A 27964-nucleotide genomic window follows, 5' to 3' on the forward strand; every position below is an offset into this window, starting at 1 on the left:
ACATATTATTTGTTGTAACAACTGTTTTGTGTATTTAACAAGATGGAGTGCTGTTTAAGAAAGTATCACAGTGCTGAAACTTAGCAGGTTGTGGGGCTGAAAACGTACCTGTTGGGTCAAGATCCAGTGCTGTCACATTGGTAACCTCTCTTTTAGAATTAACACAGGTATTCAAAATATAATCTGCGGTGGTGGTGCTACAGTAGCGTTGTCGCCTCACAGTAAGACGCTGTCCGGTTCGATTCTCAGCTAGAGCGTCTTCTGTGTGGAGACATGCATGAATGGGCGTACCTTTGTTGAAAGGTTGTGCGTCAGGGCTGGCAACTATTTATTTTATTTGATTTATTTTACATTTGGCACGTAAAAATCTACTGCCAATCATTAGTAGACCGGAGTTCCGCTGTGGTGACCCCTAACTGGGAAAAGCCGAAAGACACAACAACATTCAAAGTATATTCTGCTTACTTTGGGAAAAAGTTAAGACTAACATCTGCAAGCAGAACTTCACCAACCATTGTTACACCTAATTCACAGTGTAAGAGAATGACTCGACTGGCTTTTCAGTTGATACTGTGGAAGCTGATTTCAGCAGGACTTCAGAGCCTGTAATATGTATTTCTAGGCATACCAAAGAGAATTTGAAAGGCATATTTATCAACATGTGCATTTCAATATACGTAGAAAGTTGCAGTCTCCAGTGCAAACTGTAACTATTTTTATTGCAAAGTCTGATTGCTCTGAGATTTGCCCAGGCGATTGATTACTCATTCACTGTTGATCAAAAATTCACTTCCTCTGAATGGCTTTACATTCTCAGCCCACAATTAATTGTATCCACTCTTTTCAGACTCACTTTTAAAGTCATCATTTCAGATGATGATCCAGCGCTAAGAAGAAATGACAAAACAGATGAGAAAACTTCCTTTAACGTTCCTTTGTACAATGTTGTTTATTTTGTACCATAGATGGAGATGTAGTAGTGAAAAGATCCTAATGGAAAAGCATTCCAGGCTTACGGCCAAGTGTGGTTTGGCCTAGTCAATAATTAAGATGGTTGTGTTTAGAAAAAGTTATATGGCTCTCAGTAAATGTACACAGTACAGGCACCAACTCAAGTTCATTCGTCCAGTTTTGGCAGCAAGGTTTGCAGAAAATGTACACTTTAATCATTGTCATAGATATCTGCAAAGAAATTAACACAAAAAATTGTGGTTTAGTTATTTTTCAAAACATGAGCAAGAATTGTTTCATAACGGAGAGAAGCTTACTGGAAAGATGCTGTGGATGTCAGCAGAAAAGGAATTTCTCAAGTTTCTTAGCATTTACATGTTAACTTCTAAAAAAATAGAGCTTTAAAAACATTTTAGGTTTTGAAATTTTAAATGCCAGCAAAAGTAATCAGAGTCTTAAGTGACATACTTTTTTGTGAACTGCCTCATGTCTCAGAATGTGAACATACTGTGAAGTTTTCAAGGTGACATTTCCAGGAAAAGATGTTAACTTGTTATCCAATATTATCCAGTATTACAAAACAATAATTTCCTATTTCTCTTACACACACACGCACACACTAACACACACATATACATACAATATCTAAAATTTAATCAATGCACAATCTGATGATTGTCTGAATCTCATGGCAGGAAAGCAAAGTTTCAGAATATGTTGACTATGAGATATTACAGAAATGCAGCAAAACGCATCACAAATGTTGACTAAGAACACAGACGTATACTGCAGCATATATTACTGAATAGTTACAATAAATAGGTTGCTTTTGCATGAGGCAATTTCTTTCCACACTTCAAAGTGAGGCGCTATAAACCTGTTCCCCTTTTTGTCTTACTCTAGGGTCATGTGACCCCAGGAATGACTGCAGTACTGGGAAAAATGAGTCCTAGTATTGCATTCAGTTCTGAGGCAGCATTGCCTCAAAATGAAACTAATAGTGACCCAAGACTGTGGTTTAGCCCCGCCCTCCATCTCAGGGCTTGTACAATGTAAAAACATTAGTTACCATGGAGACTAAGAGTTACTAGTAGATACCAGTTCCATTAAATATAGGATGCAGTGGTGAGCAGTACTAAACATTGCAATCACAAGACTGTGATCACCTCACATAAACATGCAACTTGAAACTTCCTTAAACCATTTTGTAAGCTTTTTTGCAAGGCGTCTTCGCTACCCTGCACTCTCCTGATGTGGGGAGGGCTGAGCTGCACACTCCTACTAATTCAGAGTGCAGTACCTCAGAATAAGAGGAATTCACTGAGGTATTGCAATCTCAGTGTTAATATGTGCATCAGGGCTAACATGTTTTTGTGCATGCTCTTTGCATCGCCAGTCACTGCTGCACTGCATTTCTGAATGACACCCACTGATACTGCATTTTGTGCTGAGGCAGATAACGTACTCATTACTAGGAACATTTACCTGTCCAAGGATGGAAAAAACACTGCTTACTAGGAACATTTACCTGTCCACGGATAGAAAAAACACTGCTTACTAGGAACATTTACCTGTCCACGGATGGAAAAAACACTGCATTTTGGGGAACTGGAAGTAGGTGCTTCTAATACCTTTGTAAAATATGTCCCTTACTATTGTATAACACAAATAAACAAACAAAAAAAGGTTTGTACATATTTTACTTTTTGTGTAGCTTTTATTTGCTTATATCTGCCAGCATTCTGAGACTCGGCAAGTGTGCCTTGGAAATGTTAATGGGAATCCTGTGTGTTTTGTGTGTGTGCATGTGTGTGCATGTGTATCTGTACATTTTGTGTGTGTGTGTGTGTGTGTGTGTGTGTGTGTGTGTGTGTGTGTGTGTGTGTGTGTGTGTGTGTGTGTGTGCGCGTGTGTGTGCATGTGCGTGTATGTGTGTGTGTGCATGCAGGCGAATGTGTGTCTACATATGCTGTTCATGTGTGCGTATGTGTGTGTGTGTCTGCATGTGTGGGTCGTGTGTGTGTGTGTTTCATAATACAGTCAAGGAAAATACCTGACAGGGTGGGCAATACTGGGGAAATAAAAGATTGCCCAAGGGTATTGTGATGATAACACCTCAGACAGATGGCCACTACACCCCTGGAAGGTCTGTTTTTTTTTTCTCCTGTAATGCTCACCCTGGAAGGTATTTTGCTTAGAAAGTGGACAGTCTTAAATTACTTTCATATTTTATTAGCTTATTTTTTTAATTTTTTAAGGTAAAACAGTACTGCAATGTAATGTTTCAAATCTGCATAGTAGCTTTTTGATAGTTGTTGGAGAAAGTATTTTTACATCCAAAATATAAGGCATGTATGTATGTGGCTTTTTAAGCTGTGCTTAGCATGAAGAAAGTAAAATGGCACGTCCTTGAAACTGCCAAATATACTCATGAAGGCATGTTGGTGCTGGGACCATAGTGATTCCTGGTACATTTGTAACTATCTTATGAATGCATGTTGGTGCTGGGACAATGGAGATTCCAGGTACATTTGTAACTTTCTCATGAAGGCATGTTGGTGCTGGGACCATAGAGATTCCAGGTACATTTGTAACTATCTCATGAAGGCATGTTGGTGCTGGGACCATATAGATTCCAGGTACATTTGTAACTGTCACATGAAGGCATGTTGGTACTGGGACCATAGAGATTCTAGGTACATTTTAACTATCTCATGAAGGTATGTTGGTGCTGGGACCATAGAGATTCCTGGTACATTTGTAACTATCTCATGAAGGCATGTTGGTGCTTGGACCATAGTGATTCCTGGTGCATTTGTAACTATCTCATGAAGGCATGTTGGTGCTGGGACCATAGAGATTCCAGGTACATTTGTAACTATCTCATGAAGGTATGTTGGTGCTGGGACTATAGAGATTCCAGGTATATTTGTAACTATCTCATGAAGGCATGTTGGTGCTAGGACCATGGAGATTCCAGGTACAATGTAACTATCTCATGAAAGCATGTTGGTGCTGGGACCATAGAGACTGCATGTACATTTGTAACTATCTCATGAATGCGTGTTGGTGCTGTGACCATAGAGATTATAGGTACATTTGTAACTATCTCATGAACGCATGTTAGTGCTGGGACCATAGTGATTCCTGGTACATTTGTAACTATCTCATGAGAGCATGTTGGTACTGGGACCATAGAGATTCCAGGTACATTTGTAACTATCTCATGAAAGCATGTTGGTGCTGGGACCATAGAGATTCCAGGTACATTTGTAACTATCTCACGAAGACATGTTGGTGCTGGAACCATAGAGATTCCAGGTAAATATGTAACTATCTCATGAAGGCATGTTGGTGCTGGGACCATAGAGATTCCAGGTACATTTGTAACTATCTCCTGAAGGCATGTTGGTGCTGGGACCATAGAGATTCCTGGTACATTTGTAACTATCTCATGAAGGCATGTTGGTGCTGGGACCATAGAGATTCCAGGTACATTTGTAACTATCTCCTGAAGGCATGTTGGTGCTGGGACCATAGAGATTCCAGGTACATTTGTAACTATCTCCTGAAGGCATGTTGGTGCTGGGACCATAGAGATTCCTGGTACATTTGTAACTATCTCATGAAGGCATGTTGGTGCTGGGACCATAGAGATTCCAGGTAAATATGTAACTATCTCATGAAGGCATGTTGGTGCTGGGACCATAGAGATTCCAGGTACATTTGTAACTATCTCATGAAGGCATGTTGGTGCTGGGACCATAGAGATTCCTGGTACATTTGTAACTATTTCATGTGGAGTCTTGCAAAAGGTATCATGAGTATCACTGAGGACATGAGACCCAGAATCCCATGGAATTCCCTTACCGAGATGTTAGTCTGAGTGGAAAAGCTGATGAATAGATCTAAATACAGATTTACTGTTTTTCTTGAAGAAAAGATATTTGAACTGAAGCAGACTGTTTTAACTTTTGTTATACACTGATGAAGGTTTTTTTAACCTGAAAGCTTTGTTTGTAATAAACATTTTTTTTTTGCGCTATCCACTCTTCTTTTGCTTTCGTTTGTATTCCGGCACGTGGACTGTGGTTTTACTTTATATCCTGCTTGTTCTGCTGTTGTGATTCCGGCACGTGGACTGTGGTTTTACTTTATATCCTCCTTGTTCTGCTGTTGTGCTTCTGGCACGTGGACTGTGGTTTTACTTTATATCCTGCTTGTTCTGCTGTTGTGCTTCCGGCACGTGGACTGTGGTTTTACTTTATATTCTGCTTGTTCTGCTGTTGCACTTCCAGCACGTGGACTGTGGTTTTACTTTATATCCTGCTTGTTCTGCTGTTGCACTTCCGGCTCATGGACTGTGGTTTTACTTTATATCTTGCTTGTTCTACTGTTGTGCAACACATACCCCAGAAAAACAATCCTGTGAGAAGGAGTCAGTTAAGACTTTTGAATGTTCTGTTGGAATCCCACTCTGTGTAGAAGATTCCTTACCCAAGTGAGAAATTCCTGATAAAATAAGCACGTTATCTAAATAAGGAAAAATGTGACTACCTTGCAGTTTGCAGTAGGATATCAGAAGATCTAGATGCTTTGTGAATACCTTTGGCCCACAGGCTATTCCAAAGGATAAGGCAGAAAAGTGGTAATGTGATCCAGACATGCAAAACTTTAAGAAATACCTGAACCCTGAATCTATAAAAATGGGATGAAAAGCATCTGTTAAATCTAAGGTCACTAGGAAACTCAGTAAGGGGTAACAAGTTGTGAAGTGACAGCACTTTGAACTTGGCTATTAACACAAACTGATTCAGAAAGGAACGGTCCAGAACTGGAATCAAAGAGGCATCTTTCTTTGGAACCAGAAAGATCACTGAACAAAATACATCTCTTAACTGAGCAGAAGGGACAGCTTCTATACCCTCCTGAGCCAGCATATGCTGGATGACAGGAGGGGAAAGAAGAGTTTGCTCTGGTGGATGAGGAGGAAGCCCCTGGAAAATAGGGAGAGACTCCCACTGTCATCTCTAGCTTTGATAAATTACTCTTAGAACCAATCTGTCTGAAACAGTCTGTTGTCAAAGGGAGAAGTGGAGGTTTACACTTTCCACAGGAATAAGGGACTGCCAGGGTGTTGGGGTGTCTCACATATAGTCATTCAGACTTATTATATTGTCCTTTGTTCTGGGGGACCTGCTTTGTTTTTGGAACCTCCCTGTTACTGCTTTTTTAAATGCCTGAACAGACACAGAATAAAGAAACACAAGCAAATAATCCAAAACAGGAATCCAGACACCTCGAAGCTAGGTAGTTGAGTTAAATTGTTGACTTCAGTAAACGGATTCTTGTCACTTGTTTCCAAATATTCCATTGTCCCTCTCAAGGACATCATCAACAAGGTGCAGACCATCCTACTGCGGGTTCAAGGGAGCTTTGAGGCTGGCAAAATGTCCGATGGTTCATCTTCGGATGATGGAACCATTGTCGGTGATGAAGTGTTTGCTGTTAATAAACCGATAACAAAATATTTGGAAACAAGTGACAAGAATACGTTTACTGAAGTCAACAATTTAACTCAACTACCTAGCTTCGATGTGCCTGGATTCCTGTTTTGGATTTTTTTGCTTTTTTAAATGCCTGCTTACCAGCAGATTGCTGGAACTGGCTATTTTGCTTTTTATTGGAATTAAATGTAAGAGTGTAGAATCTCCTGGTAAACTTTGAGAATGAGAACTAAAAATCTGAGAGATTCCTTGAATCAGCTTCTCTCTTTAATCACACTTTTTAAAGAATTCTGCAGCAGAAAGTCAAAAACTTTCTCTGTCCATGACAAAATTCAAAATTTCTTTTTTGACATTCTCAGAGAGGTTTTGTGAATGCAGCCAGGCAAACATCCTCCTAACAGTTCTAATGACATCTACAAAACTATATGCGCATTTTAAGAAATAGGTAGTGACTTGAGAAACAGTAGAAATCAAATGGCACAAAGCAGATTTCTCCTCAAAAAAGGAAGCAGGTTTCTCCTCATAAAAGGAAACTGATGTCAAAGCATTCCTAATATTCTCACAAGTGGCTAGGATAAATTACAACATATACGCCAGACAGCTGAGAATTCTGAAAACAAGAGTTGCAGAAGCATACACTTGTTCTCCAAGCATATCAAATTTCTTCCCATTCTTGTCAGAAGGGCGGGAACTAGTATTACAAAATGCTTAGCAGCAGATGGGTTTTCTAAAGCTATAGCTACTGGGTCAGGCTTAGGGTTAGTATATAAAAGCTTAAACTACTGAGGAACTTTATATAATTTATTTGCATTTTTAGGGGCAGCAGGATGAGTGTCAGGGAAATAGCAAGTGGTGAAAAAACATTCCCCCGAAACAGAAAGAAGATGAGGAACAGGCAAAGGTTTTGGACATCCATTGTAGCAGACCATAATATTTTCTGAGGGACTGAGAAACATCACTGTTTTTTCACTGAATCAACCGATTCATTCTGGAAATAGTCTCAGACAAAGAGAATCCTTCACAGGGACTATCCAAAGTCACACTCCCTTCTGAATCTGAGTCATAAATCTGTGAAGACATAACATCATTTGTCTCGTCACGTTTCTTTTGAGGTTCAAACTCTTAAATCTTTTCAGGAAAAAAGAATCCCTCTGTTTTACCAGAACCAGACATATAGAAAGGGTCAGTGTCTGAAATAAATCCCAAACTAAGCCCAATAAATTACTCCTGCCCGGTGTCATCAGGACAGGAGAAAAAAATGTTTATTTTTTGCATCTAGGAATTCCTGATGAAACAGGCCAGAATTGTCAGCAGTCCCCTAGCTTGGGATGGACACAGCTTTCTAGCTAAGCAGACAGGCATTCTCTGCCCCTTCTCCTAGGATCAACAAGGGTGGCTCTCCCCTGCCTGACAAGGAAACACCAATAGCCACAGAGGATGTATTTAGCATCCAGTTCATGGTGGCTGTAGTGACTACAGCAGTAGGACCCATGGAAAAAGATTAGTAGGCTGACGAACTAGCTTTGGCCACAGCAGACTCACCTTGTAACTGAGGCAAAATATTGGCCTGCTGTAGTGGCAAAGGCTGTTTAGAAATCTTTTTCTTTTAGATGGTTGGAAGAAGATGCAATTAACGAACTGGTAGGTTGTTCCATAGTTAAGTCAAAAAGGTGCCTGATTCCCAGGGAAGCTTAGCAGAAATAGTCATTAAAACAGGTGAGTTGTAAAAAGTAACATTTTCCCAGTAACACACAGTAAAAAGCACTTTAAACATTTCCCTCAGTCCCAAAAATTAAAACAACTCTACTTTCTCCACCAAAAAAAAGTAGTTAAAAATAAGTTTTAACAACTTTTTACCACAAAAAAATGATGTTCCTGTTTAAAAAGTGAATAAAAATCATATTACAGTCAATAAAACACTTTCTCTTAGCTAAAATATAAAACATTTACAGAAAAAGTTAAATTTTCTAGCATAAAAAACAAAGTGGAGGGTTTTTTCAATCTGAAGGGAGCTTATCTGTCCAGCAATGGAACAGTGTTAGCTAACAGACAATCCTTGAAAGCCCACAGTGGATGGATCTCTCTTCAGGGTTAGGAAAGCTCTGAAGGGCTTGGTACCCAAACCTGACTTTTAGTCAGCTCAGCTCGAGGTGACTAATGGTTTGGGTGCATGGAAGGTGCCCTGAAGCTTTGGAAGCTGAACTTCCAGTATATTTTTGGCAGGATATAAGCCATATAGCTATTGCAGCAGTGATCAATATGAGGAACAGCAAATTATGATAAGAAATGCAACATCACAAGTAAAAAAAATGAGTTATCAAATCATATAATACAAAATTACATGTATTACATGAACTAGACCACCGCATATTCCAGTTATCATTTTTTACTGTTACTTTGAGTTATTGATTCCCATTCATTTCAATGTGATGATATAATTATGTTGCTTGTTTAAGTTCATAGGTTCATAGGTAGGTACTAGACTATCTGCTCGAAGGCATTTATAAGCCTAGCCAGAATGTGTTGGCTTTCGCCTCCCCCTTAGATCATTTCCCTGTGCCCCTGTCCAGCACAGCCGCCAAAGCGACCCCCGGGGTAAACCCCCCGCCTCCCATCCACTCGTCAAGGCTGCTTTTGAAGAGTGTTAGTGAGGAGCTTCGCCTAATGTAGATTGGGATCTTGTTCCAAAGCGTGGGAAGTCTCCGGGAGAGGAATCCAATCCTCCAGCACGTCCTATCCATTGTTGTGGTGAGGTCCAGATCCCTAGAGCATGTGGCTCGAGGGGACAAGGCCCTCTTTAGGTGGAGCATGTCCATCAACTCTGGGCTGGACATGGCCCCATATGTCAGGCAGAGATCACCTCTGAGTAGGCAGTATGCAACCGAGTACAGGTGGAGCTTCTCCAGTCGAGCTGCATAGGGCACCTGCCTGAGGCCAGCAATCCTCCTGGTGAGGTACCTCTGTGGTCCCTCCACCTGCTGTAGGTGTCCTGCAAGGCACATCCCAAATGGGGCACCGCACTCCACGATGGGTCCGATGAGTGACGAGTGGAGGGGCACAATGACCTCTTTTGATCTGGATGAGAACCCCCCCCCCCCGTGACTAGGTGGGCCATGCAGAAGGATCCTCGAACCATCCTGGCAACATGACCATCAAAGGTGAGACTACTATCCACCTGGGTCCCCAGATCCCCTACCACATCCTCCGTATCTAGGGGACTACCACCCATGTTGCAGTCCATGGGCACTCTGTCCCTTCCAAAGTGGATGACCATGCACTCCCCCTGCACCCAGCCTGAGGCCATGACTTTGACACCAGGCATCCATCTCAGTGAGACCCCTTTGGAGGATGTCTGTGTCAGCCGGAGAGCCAATTATGGCCCCTAGTCTGCAGCCGTCTGTGAACCTTGTCAGCCAGAGTCCTCCTGTGCTTGTCTGTATCCCTGAGAAGCACATGCCGAACAGGAGGGGTCCCAGGACTGAGCCCCGGGGAACGCCACTTGTAACCAGTCCAGAGTTGGACCTAGCTCCTGCAACTCTCACCATGTGGGCTCCATCCGTGAGCCAGCCAGCAACCCACCTTGCAACATAGGGGTCTATGCTTAGGCTGGCGAGTTCGTCTACAATACCAGAATGGGGAATGGCGTCGAAGGCCCTAGCAAGGTCCAGGCAGGCCGTGTGCACCACCTTTCCCCTTGCCCATAGCCCTGGTAACTGTCTCAAAGAAGTTCACCAGGTCTAGAAGGCATGACCCGCCACCAACAAAGCCGAACTGGGTAGGGTCCAGCATTTGGAGGTTCGCAATGTCTCCGCTAATGAGTTCCATGATGACATGCTCCATAGCCCCGCAGACTATGCTAGTCAGGTCCATAGGGCGACAGTCCCCGGGTCTGCTGTGACTCCACCTCTGTGGAGCAGAACAACCATCGCTGTGCGCCACTCCACGGGCACATAGCCTGTGGAGAGGCTGAGCCTGAACAGTGTGTCCAGGTGAGGGGTTAGTTTATCTTTGTGCTCATGCAGGATGCAGCCTGGGACACCGTCCAGTCCCATTGATGCTGTGTTTTTGGTTTTGGAGAAGGCTGTTCTAACCTGAGTGTCTGTGATTTCAGGGACTCTACATTCTTCTGGTATGGTTATGGGCCCCTTTGGGGGTGAGAGGGGGGGTGAAGTCCATGCTGAACCCGTCTGCCAGGATTTTGTTTAGGCTTTTGTAGTTTCTTATGAAAGTGCTGTTTCATGGGTGACTTTCTACTCTGAGGTAACTTGTAATACTTTTAAAGGTATAAGTTTTTTCTTTTTTCTGCTGTCTGCATCAGACTATCAGCTTTAACCATCTCTTCTCCTTGTTTATCAGGTCTGCTGGACTGGTCTTAGCCTCTGCTGGGCTCTACCTTACCCAAATTTGGAGCAGGTGAGGAGATAAGGACTTCCCAGTGCATGCACATGTTGATGTCCATGGTGGTGGTGACATGTAATGAGCATGTGCTGACATATCATCCCACCTCTGCAGCAATTCAGCCAGTGTCCTCCACAGTTCCCTTGAAGGATAATGCCCCTCCTCCTTGTGCATCTTCGACCTCTGCTTGTGATTGACAGTCAGGTGATTTGAGTGTGCATTCCTCCCTCAGAATGGGCACTCCTATTGTTCCTGGCCAGCATCTCAAATGCCCAAGCCACTAATAAAACCTGGATCACTGGGTCTATAGCCAGGGCTTTACCCTTCAGCACCATGCTGCTGGCCCTGTATAAGGTAAATTTCTTGTAATATTTGAATATAGAAGGAGAGCTTATCTCACACCACTAATAGAACCTGGGTCACCTGCTCCACAGTCAGGGCTTTACCCTTCTACACCATGGTGCGTCCAATTATATATACATTTAACTGCTTGAAGCTGTCTTACACTTATCCACACTTCCATGTTTGGGGGACGTACATAATCTAGTTAATTCCAACCCTTGCTGGTTGATATGTACATCATGATTTCCCTGTAAAATGTTTTCTTGCTAAACTCTCCTTCTCTGCTGTGATTGGCTTGTATTTACTGCATTTCTAACTTATCATACAGAAGATGTCTATGTATCACTAACATCCTACATTCTTTCCCATGCAAGCAGGCATCTTCAACTGAACAGTTAGTTCTATTATATTAACTCGAGTAATATTTCATGCTTAAGACTGCTGAAAGGATTTAAGGTTGGTTATTCAGGCTTACTGATGATTTTCATTTATACAATGTATGTATACTTAATATAATGTGTGTGTGTGTGTGTGTGTGTGTGTGTGTGTGTGTGTGTGTGTGTGTGTGTGTGTGTGTGTGTGTGTGTGTTTGTGTGTGTGCATCATTCATTTAATATCTGACGGCCTGTGTTATTGCTAAAAAAGGGTCCGTTGACTAGTCCATGTAACAGGTTAACAAAACAAATAAGCAAGCAAGTAAATAAATGAATTATGTTAGAATGTTTTAGTTTACACTTTAATAATTATTTTTAGGTAGCTTAATCTTATTCAAGGACCCTTTTTCAAGTTATAAAGTTTTTCAACTGGGTGATAATTCATAGCAGATTCATCTTTAGGGAGTCTGATATAGGAGGTTGTCATGTTTGGGGTTCTTTTTATTTTAGATAAGTAAAGCCTTCCTTTCTTCCTTTGTCATGTTAAGTAGGAAGTTTAGGTTAATGGTTTTGATTAGCTGGAGGGTGTGATCATATCCTTAACATGTAGATGAACGTTTTGGTGATGAACACAGGGAGTGCACAAATAAAAATGATCTATTTGATTATATCATGATTGCTTGTCAGCAGATAGCATTGTGTGGCATCCTGTGGAAGGATAGATTATCCTGATCTCTAAATACACTACTACTGAGACAAAGGCAAAACTGTATGTTACTGCATTACTGCTATGGGAATGCATACACATTTTATTACATTCAGTCATATAACCACACCACCTATGACCTACACCCTTACAAACTCCTACATTATCAAAGCAAATCTAGGGTATCCCTGCAAAGTTACTTAGCCTTCTCCAAATACTTACAAACCATTATAAACATTGCCTCTCACCTGCTATGCAGTGGTGATATCAACCCCAACCCAGGTCCAATAACAAGTCCTACAAATCACCAGAATCAGCCTAGAACCAATACTAGTTTACGTAAGAGAAAATCCGATATTCCAATAATAAATCATAACCTAAGAAGCATCCTTAATAAAACCACTGAGCTCCATGTAACCATAGCATCATACTTACCTGACATCATCTTCCTCACACAACCATAGCATTATACTTACCTGGCATCATCTTCCTCACAGAAACATGGCTTAAACCACACATTAGAAATGAAGAAGTACTTCCTCCTGGTTATAACATACTACGAAAAGACCGTACAGCTAAAAGAGGAGGTGGAGTCGCTCTCCTATATCAGAACAACATCAATGTTGATTTGAACTATTTAACATAGAAATCCCTGCATTTAATAATTCAGAGATTCTACTTGCTAAGGTAAGACTAAATAGACAAAAACAGCTAAGTATCTTAGGATCATATATGCCTCCAACAGATAACATCAAAATCCTAGAATCTCTTTTCCAGTGGACATCAGAAACCCTCCCCCATGAAACCATTATACTAGGTGACTTCAATATTGCTTGGACCTCACTTAAATCACCTCACCCCTCAAATCATATTAACCTTTACGGATTCTCACAGCTTATACAAACCCCTACTAGGGTAGACAAAACCTCAAAAAAAGAATTAATACTAGACTGGATTTTCACCAATCGCCCATCTTTCACCCATAATCTCGGTATCCTAACTGATACTCTAAACGACCATCTCCCAGCCTTCTTCATCAGAGACCAAACTAAACTCACTAGAACTAGCTCTCTTAAACACATCAGATACACTAAAAACTTCAGGGCTGATGACCTTAATACAATCCTTAAACACTCTAACTGGTCCCCTCTTTTAACACTTCCTTTAGATGAAGCAGTTGAGTATTTCAACACTATCTTCTTAAGCCTTCTCAACAACTTGCTCCACCAAGACAGAGCTGCACTAAACCCATCTATGCCCCATGGCTTACCAAGAGCACTAGATAACTTATGAAACAAAGGGACAAAACATGGGACACCTGGTGCAAAAACAAAACTACTCCTAATAGGCAAACATTCTTATAACTGAGAAACACTGTAAATAAACAAATCAGACTAGACAAACAAAAATACTATAGTGAAATTCAAACTAAGCATAATACCAACACACAAAAGTTCTGGGCCGCTATAAACAGTATTCACCAACCAGGTAAATCACCAACTCCTCATCCAAACATAGACACCACCTCTATAAACACAGCCACCCACCTCAATGAGTTCTTTACCAACTGTATATTAAAGCTGTCAACAGACCCACACTCCTCAGCCACCACTATACTATATAACCCATCAAACAACGTTAACTCCTTCACCCTTCAACCTGTACCAACTTACACCATCTATAGACACCTAACCAAACTTAAACCCACCACTTTAGCAGTAGACAAACTACCTGCCAAACTCCTACAAATAGCCACCAAAGCCATTTCCTACCCAGTCTCTATAATCATTAACAGATCAATATCAGAACAAAAGGCCCCACTTCTCTGGAAAATCTCCTACATTATACCAATACACAAATGGGGCAACTCCACTGACCTAACAAACTACCGCCCTATAGCTATACTTTCTCCACTGGCTAAAATACTGGCAAAATGTATCCACACCCAGGTCCTAACACATCTCTCCAACAATCTTCTTGCCGAAACTCAACACGGATTCCAAACATAGCACTACCACTCTACTCATCCATTTTAGTAACCTAATAAATATGCAATGCAACAACAGCCAACTAGTGTCTGCAGTTTTCCTTGACTTATCAAAGGTATTTGATACAATCTGCCATACAAAACTAATAACATCACTCTCAGAATTAAAACTAACTACTCCCAGTCTATTATGGTTTCAAGACTATCTCTCTCAAAACCAGCAAGCTGTTCAGTGGAAAAACTCCCTTTCCCTCTACTTCCTGTAAAACAAGGAGTACCTCAAGGATCAATCCTAGGACCCCTACTTTTCACTATATTTACACATAATCTTCACAAAGCCGCCCCCTAGCAAACCTGGTTCAATACGTTGATGACTCCACCTTAATCTACTCTGCCCTCTCCCTCCAAAAACTTCAAATCAAGATACAAGAAGCCTTTACATCCATTGAAACCTGGCTTACAAACTCTCAGCTAATACTAAATCCTAAAAAGACCCAACTTATGCTCTTGCATCCTTCCAAAGTAGCAGCACCTACTCCCCCATTCTCTATTTCTGCATCAGATAATACCCCTATCTCCCCGTCACATAAACCAAATTACTAGGGGTCATTATGCACAATATTATGAAATTTGACAAACACCTAGCTCATGCAATAACCAAAATCAACAAAAAACTAGGTACTCTTTACAGATGTAAAAATCTCCTAACCAGCAACAGTAAAGTTCTCCTAGCTCGTACCCATCTTCTCTCTACCTTACTGTATGCTTCTCCTGTCCTAATTAATCTAAACAAGAGCGATTTAAACAAGCTGTCAGTATGCTACAACAAAATAGCAAAATTTCCCACAAACTCCTCCTACCACACCCACCAATGTCAGGCCCTAAAACAGCTTTTCTGGCTGGAACTCCCTAACACCTTGGCTCTAAACCAACTTCTTCTATCTCATCAAATACTGTACCAACCTGACAAAACTCCAGCCTTACAAGATCTGTCCACCCTCTACTCCAGTAACCAAGAACTAAGATCCACTGACAAGGCACTAATCGCAGTCTGCAAAAGCCATTTCAGCTCTGGTGACTCCCTGTATTCTAGCAACATTGCTAAGACTTGGACTCCCTGCCACTACAAATCAGGTTACAACCTAACAAAACGATCTTCAAAAAACAGCTTATTTCCCACCTAAACAACTCTTGGTCATGCAACTGCCTAGCACCTGGCTGACATATTCTAGCTCCTTTCCCCTACCCACTATCCATTCTCCTCTTTAAAACTCCCAGAGATGCACTATATATTACCACACGTTACTTGTAGCTACCAAGCACCTGGCTGACATATTCTAACTACTTTCCCCTACCCACTATCCAACCTCCTCTTTAAAACTCCCACAGATGCACTATATATTATCACATGTTACTTGTAACTGCCTTGCACCTGGCTGACATATTCTAACTCCTTTCCCCTACCCACTATCCAACCTCTTTAAAACTCCCACATATGCACTATATATTATTACAGGTGACTTGTAACTGCCTAGCACCTGACTGACATAGTCTAGCTCCTTTCCCCTACCCACTATCCAACCTCCTCTTTAAAACTCCCACAGATACACTATATATTATCACACATTACTTGTAACTGCCTAGACCTGGCTGACATATTCTAACTTTCCCCTACCCACTATCCAACCTCGTTAAAACTCCCTTAGATGCACTATATATTACCACACGTTACTTGTAACTGCCTAGCACCTGGCTGACATATTCTAACTCCTTTCTCCTACCCACTATCCAACCTCTTTAAAACTCCCACATATGCACTATATATTATCACAGGTGACTTGTAACTACCTAGCACCTGGTTGACATATTCTATCTCCTTTCCCCTATCCACTATCCAACCTCTTTAAAACTCCCACATATGCACTATATATTATCACAGGTGACTTGTAACTGCCTAGCACCTGGCTGACATATTCTAACTTTTTCCCCTACCCACTATCCAACCTCGTTAAAACTCCCACAGATGCACTATATATTATCACATGTTACTTGTAACTGCCTAGCACATGGCTTGGCTGACATATTCTAACCCCTTTCTCCTACCCACTATCCAACCTCCTCTTTAAAACTCCCACAGATGCACTATATATTATCACACGTTACTTGTAACTGCCTAGCACGTGGCTGACATATTCTAACTCTTTTCCCCACACATCCAACCTCCTCTTTAAAACTCCCACAGATGCACTATATATTATCACACGTTACTTGTAACTGCCTAGCACCTGGCTGATGTATTCTAACTCCTTTCCCTTATCCACTATCCAACCTTTTTAAAACTCCCACAGATACACTATATATTATCACATGTTACTTGTAACTGCCTAGCACCTGACTGACATATTGTAACTCCTTTGCCCTACCCACTATCCAAACTCCTCCTTAAAATTCCCACACATGACACTATATATTATCACACTTTACTTGTAACTGCCTAGCACCTGGCTGACATATTCTAACTCCATTCCTCTACCCACTATCCAACCTCTTTAAAACTCCCACAGATGCACTATATATTATCACACTTTACCTGTAACTACCTAGCACCTGGCTGACATATTCTAACTCCTTTCCCCTACCCACTATCCAACCTCTTTAAAACTCTCACAGATGCACTGTATATTACCACACGTTACTTACCAACTCACTGCCACCTACTCCTCAGTGTCCCATCTATACCCACTAACTCTCCCCTAGACTAAATTGAAAAGCTTTCCCTTAAATTGTCACTGCACCTCATATGACCTGGTCTATATTCTCCTCCTTTTTTAGTTTTTCCTTTCTTGTCTTCAGTACATCTTCAAGATTACCTCTACTAAACATACTGTATGAACAACCATCATATGTTACTACCTGCTATACTTTTAATTGTATGTCTAAACCTCTATGCTTATGTAAATATCTTATGCCATCATATGTTATTATCGGCTATATTTTTATAAGTGAATGTGTAAACCACAATGCTCATGTAAATGTATAGTATGTTAGCAATTGTTCTGGAGCTTTTCTCCCCGGGCCTCTGCTGAAAATGGACAGCTCTGTCCAGTCAGACCTCCTTGGTGGACAAATTTAAAATAAATAAATAAATAAAGAAAGAAAGAAATATACTACATTCATAGACAGTCAAAGCTACCATTTTTATGATCTGCTCAAAGGCCAAATACTTGGCATTTTTAGCTGTTAATACTCTGACTTGCTACTAAATTGCATGGTACTTGATTGTGTTATTATGCTATGGCCAGTATTTATAGTCTGGGGCTTCACATTTTTGTAGCAGTAATCAACGGAGAGTGGCACTATGTGGATATGCAAATCTTGGACTTTCAGGATAAATATGTAAATGCAGAGGCCTTTTATAAACATACTCCCTATTGCAAAAGCATAATATGCTTAAGGAATAAGCGATAGGGGCAGCTGATACGCAGCTAAGGGGCGTTACATGTTTGCATATCAGTAGGATTTATACAGATGAATCCATAATGAGCTGATTTGCATACTAAGAAAGTAAATGGCCCTGAGCTTATGCTAGTAAGCAGCAATTTAACAGAATGCATTCATGGGCAGACTACTGAAAGGGTGATTGGGGAAATGTTTCATTTGGAGTCAGCGTAGTGCTTACACATACATGGGCAGACTACTGAAGGGGTGATTGGGGAAATGTTTCATTTGGAGTCAGCCTAGTGCTTATGCATTCATGGGCAGACTACTGAAGGGGTGATTGGGGAAATGTTTCATTTAGAGTCAGCGTAGTGCTTATGCATACATGGGCAGACCACTGAAGGGGTGATTGGGGAAATATTTCATTTGGAGTCAGCGTAGTGCTTACACATACATGGGAAGACTACTGAAGGGGTGATTGGGGAAATGTTTCATTTGGAGTCAGCCTAGTGCTTATGCATTCATGGGCAGACTACTGAAGGGGTGATTGGAGAAATGTTTCATTTGGAGTCAGTGTAGTGCTTATGCATACATGGGCAGACTACTGAAGGGGTGTTTGGGGAAATGTTTCATTTGGAGGCAGCGTAGTGCTTATGCATACATAGGCAGACTACTGAAGGGGTGATTGGGAAATGTTTCATTTGGAGTCAGTGTAGTGCTTATGCATTCATGGGCAGACTACTGAAGGGGTGATTGGGGAAATGTTTCATTTGGAGTCAGCGTAGTGCTTACACATACATGGGCAGACTACTGAAAGGTTCATTGGGGGAAATTTCTCATTTTGGCACTTGTGCATATGGCATTCTGCTGAAGGTATCAGTATGGAAATGTTTTATTTTGGTGCTTGTACTTATTTAGATATATTGATAAAGGGACCAGTTTCATTTTGATGTTTGTGCATACTTGGACAAACTACTGAAGGGATGGCTGGGGACAAGTTCATGGACTGCAACTCAGTTATGAAAGGCAAAGCACTGCATTTAACAAGGGATATGCATAGCATGCTGATAATGGACTATGCATAGCAAGAACACCTTATTAGTATAAACCACTTTACAATTTGTGTCCCGTTATACTTAAGGCATTTGGCATTAATGTAAATGCCATCTATGAATCTCTCCTTTGCTATGCTCATTAGTAAACATCAGGGATAGCACTACTGCATTTGCACTAATGACTATAAATACTGACCTTTACTTTAAAGTTGAAAATTTAATGATGAATGTTGTTAGTGCATATGCTCCACAAGTTGGGTGTGCAATGGATGAGAAAGAAAAATTTTGGAGTGAGTTGGATGAAGTGGTGATGACTGTGCTCAAGGGTGAGAGACTGGTGATTGGTGCAGATTTCAATGGGCATGTTGGTGAAGGGAACAGAGGGGATGAGGAAGGGATGGGTAGGTATGGTGTTAAGAAAAGGAATGCAGAAGGCCAGTTAGTAGTGGATTTTGCGAAAAGGATGGACATGGCTGTGGTGAATACGTATTTTAACAAGAGGGAGGAGCATAGGGTGACATTCAAGAGTGGAGGAAGATGCACACAGGTGGATTATATCTTATGTAGGAGGGCCAGTCTGAAGGAGATTGGAGACTGTAAAGTGGTGACTGGGGAAAGTGTAGTTAGGCAGCATAGGATGGTGGTTTGTAGGATGACGTTGGTGATCAAGAAGAGGAGGAGGAGTGTGAGGGCAGCACCAAGGATCAAATGGTGGAAATTGAAAAAGGGTAATTGTGAGGTGGAGTTCAGGGATGAGTTAAGGCAGGCACTGGGTGGCAGTGAAGAGTTACCAAATAGCTGGGTAACTACAGCAGAGCTAGTGAGGGAGATGGCTAGAAGGGTGCTTGGTGTGACATCTGGAAAGAGGAAGGAGGACAAGGAGAGCTGGTGGAATGAAGAAGTACATGAGAGTATACAGAGAAAGAGGTTGGCAAAGAAGAAGTGGGATTGTCAAAGAGATGAAGAAAGTAGACAGGAGTATAAGGAGATGAGGTGCATGGCAAAGAGAGAGGTGGCGAAGGCTACGGATAAAGCATATGAAGAGTTGTATAAAAGGTTGGACACTAAGGAGGGAGAAAAGGACCTGTACCGATGGGCTAGACAGAGGGACCGAGCTAGGAAAGATATGCAGCAGGTAAGGGTGATAAAGGATAATGAGGGAAACATACACACAAGCAAGGAGAGTGTGTTGAGCAGATGGAAAGAGTACTTTGAGGGGTTGATGAATGAAGAGAATGAGAGGAAGAGAAGGTTGGATGATGTGCGGATAATGAATCATGAAGTGCAGTGGATTAGCAAGGAGGAAGTAAGGATAGCTATGAAGAGGATGAAGAATGGAAAGGCTGTTGGCCCAGATGACATACCTGTGGAAGCATGGAGGTATTTAGGTGAAATGGCAGTGGAGTTTTTTAACTAGATTGTTTAATGAAATCTTGGAAGGTGAGAGGATGCCTGAGGAATGGAGAAAAATTGTTTTGGTACCGATTTTCTAAGAATAAGCGTGATGTGCAGAGCTGTAGTAATTACAGAGTGATTAAACTGATCTGTCACAGCATGAAGTTATGGGAAAGAGTAGTGAAAGCTAGGTTAAGAAGGGAGGTGATGATTAGTGATCAGCAGTATGGTTTCACGCCAGGAAAGAGCACTACAGATGCAATGTTTGCTCTGAGAGTGTTGATGGAGAAGTACAGAGAAGGTCAGAAGGAGTTGCATTGTGTCTTTGTGGATTTAGAGAAAGCATATGACAGGGTGCCTAGAGAGGAGTTGTGGTATTGTATGAGGAAGTCGGGAGTGTCAGAGAAGTATGTAAGAGTGGTACAGGATATGTACGAGGGTAGTGTGACAGCGGTGAGGTCTGCGATGGGAGTGACGGATGCATTTAAGGTGGCAGTGGGATTACATCAAGGATCAGCTCTGAGCCCTTTCTTATTTGCAATGGTGATGGACAGGTTGACAGACAAGATCAGACAGGAGTCCCTGTGGACTATGATGTTTGCAGATGACATTGTCATCTGTAGTGAGAGTAGGGAACAGGTGGAGGAGACCCTGGAGAGGTGCAGATATGCACTAGAGAGAAGAGGAATGAAGGTCAGCAGGACTAAGACAGAATATATGTGTGTGAATGAGAGGGAGGATAGAGGAATGGTGAGGATGCAGGGAGTAGAGGTGGCGAAGGTGAATGAGTTTAAGTACTTGGGATCAACAGTTCAGAGTAATGGTGAGTGTGGAAGAGAGGTGAAGAAGAGAGCACAGGCAGGATGGAGTGGGTGGAGAAGAGTGTCAGGAGTGATTTGTGACAAACGAGTACCAGTAAGAGTGAAAAGGAAGGTCTACAAGAGGGTAGTGAGACCAGCTATGTTATACGGGTTGGAGACAGTGGCACTGACAAAAAGGCAGGAGTCAGAGCTTGATGTGGCAGAGTTGAAGATGTTAAGATTTGCACTGGGTGTGATGAGGATGGACAGGATTAGGAATAAGTATATTAGAGGGTCAGCCCAGGTTGGAAGGTTTGGAGACAAAGCCAGAGAGGCAAGATTATGTTGGATTGGACGTGTGCTGAGGAGGGATGCAGAGTATATTGGGCAAAAGATGATAAGGATGAAGCTGCCAGGTAACAGGAAAAGAGGAAGGCCTAAGATAAGGTTTATGGATGTGACGAGAGAGGACATGCAGGTGGTTGGTGTGACAGAGCAAGATGCAGAGGACAGGAGAAAATGGAAACAGTTGATCTGCTGTGGCGACCCCTAACGGGAGCAGCTGAAAGAAGAAGAAGAAGAAGAAGAAGACTTTAAAGTTGAAAATTTGATAAAGGCATGCTGTTTTTCTAAAGTAGGTACCTTTGGCTTTAGATGACTGTAAGTCATTTGAATGGCATTTTGTACATTGCTGCCAGTTTATAACTTCATGTAGTAGTTTTGTCATGAATCGTATTAGTATTTTCAGAAGCTATGTAACATTCTGCATGTTAGGATCAAATGTAGGTGTCTTTAAGTAAATGGGTTAGTATGCTACCTTGTACCAAATAAGGGGCTTAAACAATTGAAAGCAATCCTAAAATATTGTAGCTGCTGCCAAATAACCTGGAAGTATCAAAAGTGTAGTCAGACTGCAATGTTTTCTTTATGTAGTTAGCCTATGTGCCATTTATTAGTCTGTACCAGTTATTGTAACAGCTGTAATTTGAGGTCATGTGAAGTGTTCCCTATGTACTCTTTAAAGAACATTTGGAATAAATCAAAAACGTATAAATGGATTGTGATGTCCGTGCCCTGGCCCAGCAATCAAGGAGCCTCAATCCTCACCACTAACACCAGTGAGGGGCAACTCATATATGAGGAAAGCATAACAAATACACACAGTACAGTGCAATTTCCCTTAAGAGCACACAGAGATCACAGTCAGTCTGGGGCTGGTCGCTCCCTTGTTCTCCAGGTTCCCAATAAGACTCCCCACTGGCACAGCTATAGGGTCCAGATCTCAGCCTAGTGGGCAAGCTAAAACCTCCAGCACCCTCTCTGTCCAACCAGTGCTTCATGTCCCTGCCCAAGTAGCTCACACACACACACACACACACACACACACACACACACACACACACACACACACACACACACACACACACACACACACACACACACACACACTTTGAGAAGAGTTTATACAACCACACAGACACTTCTGGGGAAGGCTGGCACAGGTTCTTCAGCTGTGCCCCTTTTTCCCAGACTATACGGTAGAACCAGCTGCCACCACCCAGTAATATTTATCAGCTACTCAAAGGCCCTTAAAAGGGTGTCCAATTATTACAGTGCAATATTATTATCCAATTGGTAGTATAGCCCAGGGCTAAAGCTACTGAAGTGGCTTTGTACAATTTTACCAAAGGCATGCAAGTACTCTAAAGAGCTTAAATTATCTCTACAAAAACAGGTACAGTTGAAAGTTTTTAAAAAATATTTAGTAACAAATAGTCAAAACACAAGACGATACGTCTTACTACACAGTGCTAGTCAAGAGTTCAGAGATCAGAGAGAAATACTTAAAATAACTAAGTAGTACAGTTCTGACATCACAGAAAAACACTTAGCCTAATCTTTCTAGTTTTTAGCTATTTCTAAGTAAAACACAAGTCTAAGATAAACTTACATATAGAGAAGACAGTGCTGGTGAGTTGGATGGTCAAGACAAAAATGCTTAATGTTCTCTGATTCTCTGTTTTTAAAATCACATTCCTGGTTCACATTACATCATTCTTCATACTTCCCTGGGTTCCCAGGCTAACATAAACTACATTTACACTCTTCACCTCTGGGCAGAAACCAGAGCAATAAAGGGCATTTATGCATGCAAATTCTGGCCATTAACTCTGGCCTTAAAACAATAGGCAGGATGCCTCACTCTAGACTTACTGGCTACGAGTTTTAACATCAAAGGGTCACAACATGCTTTACTTGGTTAGTAGAATGCACTGTTGTTACATTTTTTTCAGTTCCACATGTAACACTATTTTTACCATTTAAGACAACAAGCCTGTGGTTTACATTAATATTTACAGATGACAGAATTATCTCCAAAATTCTATCCGGATAGGCTGGCAGCCTTCATCTATCTTCACCCAATCTTCACATATATCCTCCCCTGTAGAACTCAAGCTAGTTTTTCATGTGATCCTTGAGAAATGCTGCTTGAGGGAGTTAGGTCTATATGAGCATACCTTACCCTGTTCTCTGTCTTGAGAGCCTATCTGCACAGGCATTGCTAATCCCGCTGTGGTGCTACATGGACATATATGCTTGCAACCCCAGGCTCCATCTTAGCAATTTGGCATTTTGCTGGCTGGCTCTCTTTATCCATGTTGAGGAGTTGTGATGTGTCATAACAGTGAATTTCCTTCCATACAGATAAGGTGGAAGTTTCTGCAGTGCCCACACTATGGCTAGACATTCCTTTTCTACTGCTGCATAGCATTCCTCCCTGGGTTGGAACCTATGATTGAGATAAACCACTGGGTGTTCTTCCCTCTCTGAAAAAATCTGGTTAAGTAGAGCCCCCACCCCATGGTTTGAAGCATCCACCTGCACAACAAATAATTTTCTGTAATCTGGACTGGCTAACACAGGGGTCCTCCCAAAGCTTATTTAAGCTTCTGGAATGCCTGTTCACATGCTGGGGTCCACACTACCTTACCTGCTCTTCCTTGTCAGTTCTGTGAGGGGAGTAGCTATGGTACTATAACTGTGGACAAACTTTCTGTAGTACCCTGCTGACCCTAAAAATGCCCTCACCTGCTTTTTTGGTAACAGGTGCTGGCCATGCCTGAATGGCTTCCACATTGGCAGGTTCTGGCCTTATCTTACCACTCCCCACTCTATGTCCTAGGAAGGAGACCTCTGCCATACCCACCTGACATTTCCTCGACTTAATAGACAACCCTGCCCTCTGTAGTCTGCCCAGCACCTCCCTGACATGCTGAAGGTGCTCTGGCCAGGAATGGCTGTAGATGGCAATATCATCTAGGTAAGCAAGGGCAAACCCTCCTGCTCCTGCTAGGATATGATCTACCAGCCTCTGGAAAGTTGCTAGGGCATTCTTCATCCCAAAGGGCATCTTTGTGAACTCATACAAGCCAAAATGAGTCACAAAGGCTGACCTCTCTAACACTGGGAGTCAAGGGCACCTGCCAGTAACCCTTGGTAAGATCAATGGTTGTAAGATACTTAGCCCCACCCAGCTGCTCTAGGCCTCATCTGTTTTAGGCATGGGGTAAGCATCTGACTCTGTGTGACTATTTAATTTCCTGTAGTCCACACAGAACCTGGTGCTGCCATCCTTCTTTGGCACCAGCACCACTGGGGAGGCCCAGGGACTGTTGGACTCTTGAATCACTCCTAGTTCTAACATCTCCTGTACCTCCTCCCTCAGAGTCTATTTGACTCTCTCAGGCACTCTATAAGGGGCCTTTGGGGTCCTGTATCCACCTGGTGCTGCCCCAGGTGGGTGCACCCTGGTTTCCCAGTAAACATGTCCTCAAACTCCTGCAACACTGCTCGGATTTCTCAAACCTGGGTAGGAGATAGTTGCTGGGACATTGCTACCCCTTCCACCAAGGTGTCAGCCCGAGCCTCACTGAGGAGCCCCGTCCCCAGATCTCCCTCAGACCCCTCCTGCAATTCACTGCAAATGCTCAGCACAAGGGCCTCCCTATCATGGTAAGGTTTCATGATGTTAACATGGTACAATTTGTGCCCCTGCCTTCTGCCTAGCAGTTACACCATGTAATTAACATCACTTATCTTTCTTACCACCTTGTAGGGTCCCTCCCAAGCTGCTTGCAGCTTGTTGTGTCTGACAGGAATGAGAACCATTACCTACTGCCCCACAGCATACTCTCTAGCTCAAGCATTCCTGTCATAACTTACCTATTTATGTTGTTGGGCTTCTGCCAGGTTCTCCTGGGCCAAGCCTATGAGTTCCCTGAGCCTTGACCTGAGGTTTAGAACATATGCCACAACAGACTCCTTGTGAGACTCACACTCACCTTCCCACTCATCTTGAATTAAATCTTTCGGTCCCCTCACCCTATGCCCATACAGCAACTCAAAGGGTGAAAAACCTGTGGATTCCTGGGAAACCTCTCTGTAAGCAAACAACAGATGGGGCAAATATTTGTCCCACTCCCTCTTAAACTGATTTGCAAATGCCTGTAGCATGGACTTGATTGTAGAGTTTAACCTCTCAACAAGACCATTAGTCTGGAGATGGTAGGGGGTAGTCTTCATGTGCTTCATCCCACAGGAGTTTCACAAACAAACTAGCAGGTCTGACATGAAATTGGCACCTCTGTCAGTCAGTATTTCTTTTGGGAAACCCACCCTGCTGAAAATCTCTAACAAAGCTTTTGCCACCGTCTCTGCCTCAATGGAGGACAAAGCCACTGCTTCAGGGTATCATGTAGCATAATCCACTACCACTAGGATATACTTTTTCCCTGTGGAACTTGGGGTACTCAGAGGACCCACAATATCCACAGTAACCCCCTAAAATGGCTCCTCAATCACAGGCAAAGGCAATAAAAGAGCTCTCACCTTGTCTCCTGCCTTTCCTTCCTTTTGGCTCTGCTCACAGGTCCTGCAGTACCCTGTTACATCTCTGGAAGTTCCAGGCCAATAGATGTTCTGCATAATACACCTCTTTGTAGATTTTATGCCCATATGACCTGCAATGGGAATATCATGGGCTATGGCTAGAAGCACCAGATGGTAGGCTCTAGGCACTACCAACTGCTGTACTCTCTCACCTTCTAGCCCTCCCTCAGGGGTCCACTGTCTTTACAGTAACCCTTTGTCCCAGTATACAGATTCCCCCTTTCCTTGAGAATCAGGTGCCTCCCTAGCTACCTGCCTTAGGCCTTGCAATGTAGGGTCTGAGAGTTGAGCCTGTTTCATCTCTCTCCTTATAACCCTTCCCAGCTCCCCTTCCACATAAAGTCTGGCATCCTCTGACCGTGGTGCCTCACTGTCAGCCTGGGTACTCCTACTCACCACTATCTTTGCAGTCACTCTGTCCAAAGGACCATCAGTACCCCCAAGCAGCTGTGGCTCACCTTTAGTCTTACTGCTACAGGGTAGCTCCCTCCCTGAAGTAACCACCTCACCAGACTTGGCTGCAAGGATGCAGTCTCTCTGGGTCTCCCCCAGGCTACCAGATTTACCTGTTTGTCTCCAAGCCTGCCTGCGTGTAACTGCACAAGCACAGGGTACTGCACTATCAAAATCATTCCCTATCAGGACATCTGCAGGTATATCCTCAAACACACCTACTTGCTGGCTTCCTTTTCCACCCTCCCAGTCAAGGTGAATCCTAGACAAAAGGTATTTGGAATGGCATCCCTCCTAAAGCCCTGACTGGAGTAGACTGCCCAGGCAAGTAGTGCTCCTCTGTAACCATTGCAGGCTTTACAATGGGTATATCAGAGGCTGTGTCTCTCTTGGCAATGGCCTCTTTGTCATTCACTACAATAGGATATAACCTCTGGGGGTAGTTTGGTACCCTTGTTGTCCCAAGACAACCTACTATTGGCATTTTGTCTTTCCCACTTACTGGCTCCCTCAACTTTTGTTCCCCACCTTGCCTCCATGGACATCTGTATGCCACATGGCCCCACTGGTTGCATTCAAAACATTTAACCCTAGATCCTGGACTTGTACCTGGACTAGTGGCTTCCCCTGCTACTGGCAGATTCTGTTGGGGCAGTCTGTGCTGCCCACCATGGGTTCCTTTAGACCCATGAGGAGTACTGGGGGTCCCTTTCCTGTGCAGAGCTGCCCTGCTTGCCAGGCATATGTCTTCCTTCTTCCCCAACTCATCTGAAGTAGCACATTGTCTATCAGCTAACCAGATCCTCATGTCCTCAGGCAAAGTGCTATGGGCATGTTCCTTCACCAAAAGGTCTGCCAGACCTTCAAAGGTGGTGACCTGACATCCACTAACCCACCTATGGAAATAAGTGCCCAGTTCAGCAACATATTCACACACACTTTCATCTGCCTTGTGTCTATGCACACAAAACTTTTTCCTATACATTTCAGGTGTTAGCTTAAACAATTCTAATAAGTGATTTTTAACAGCAGTATAATTAAAAAGTACAGTTGTGTACACTTACCATAAATGTAGATGTTCGAGTGTATTCACTTTTGCAGTCATTACATTTGGGTAATCTGCTGGCAGGTTGCCCTCAGTCAGCCTGATTAACAAAGTCTTGGGTCCTGCGTAGGTTGCTGTATCTTCTTCCATGACATCAAGTCGTCAGGAGTATAAAACATGCAGCTGATGCCATTACATCAGTTTTTCTTGCCCCAGATGTCAGGTGCCCCCCAAATTGGGAGCAAAATATATATAAATAATTTAAAACACAAAAATATACCTCCAAACAAAAGCAAATACAACAAAAAGGCTTTTAGTGTAGTAAAAGAAATTAGAGGCATAGTAAGAGAAAAAACAGGCGGCTGGAGGGAGGGTAACCAGGACTGCAACAGTGAATACACTTGAACATCTACATTTATGGCAAGTGTACACAACTGTACTATGTTCTTCATGTTTCGCTGTTGCAGTCATTACATTTGGGTAGATTCCCAAAGCTATGGTTGGGAGGATGGATTTATACAGCATTGGGGCCGGCTATAAGGCCCTGCAAAACAGCAGTGGCA

General features: G+C 42.5%; 1 protein-coding gene across 4 annotated transcripts in view; it reads right to left on the reverse strand.

Annotated features, from left to right (window-relative positions):
• Positions 1-347: 347 nt before the first annotated feature.
• LOC122817640 (FYN-binding protein 1-like) overlaps positions 348-27964 on the reverse strand; it is a 688236-nt gene continuing 660619 nt past the window's right edge. For all 4 annotated transcript variants that reach the window (XM_044090698.1, XM_044090697.1, XM_044090696.1 and 1 more), the window contains exon 16: positions 348-1182. In XM_044090698.1, the coding sequence (XP_043946633.1) occupies positions 1163-1182 (20 nt within the window). In that variant the 3' untranslated portion in view covers positions 348-1162. The remainder of the gene's footprint in view (positions 1183-27964) is intronic.

Source organism: Protopterus annectens, chromosome 13.part0 (genome assembly GCF_019279795.1).
Source record: "Protopterus annectens isolate FY-2018-M chromosome 13.part0, PAN1.0, whole genome shotgun sequence".
In the NCBI taxonomy this organism is placed as follows: domain Eukaryota; kingdom Metazoa; phylum Chordata; order Ceratodontiformes; family Protopteridae; genus Protopterus; species Protopterus annectens.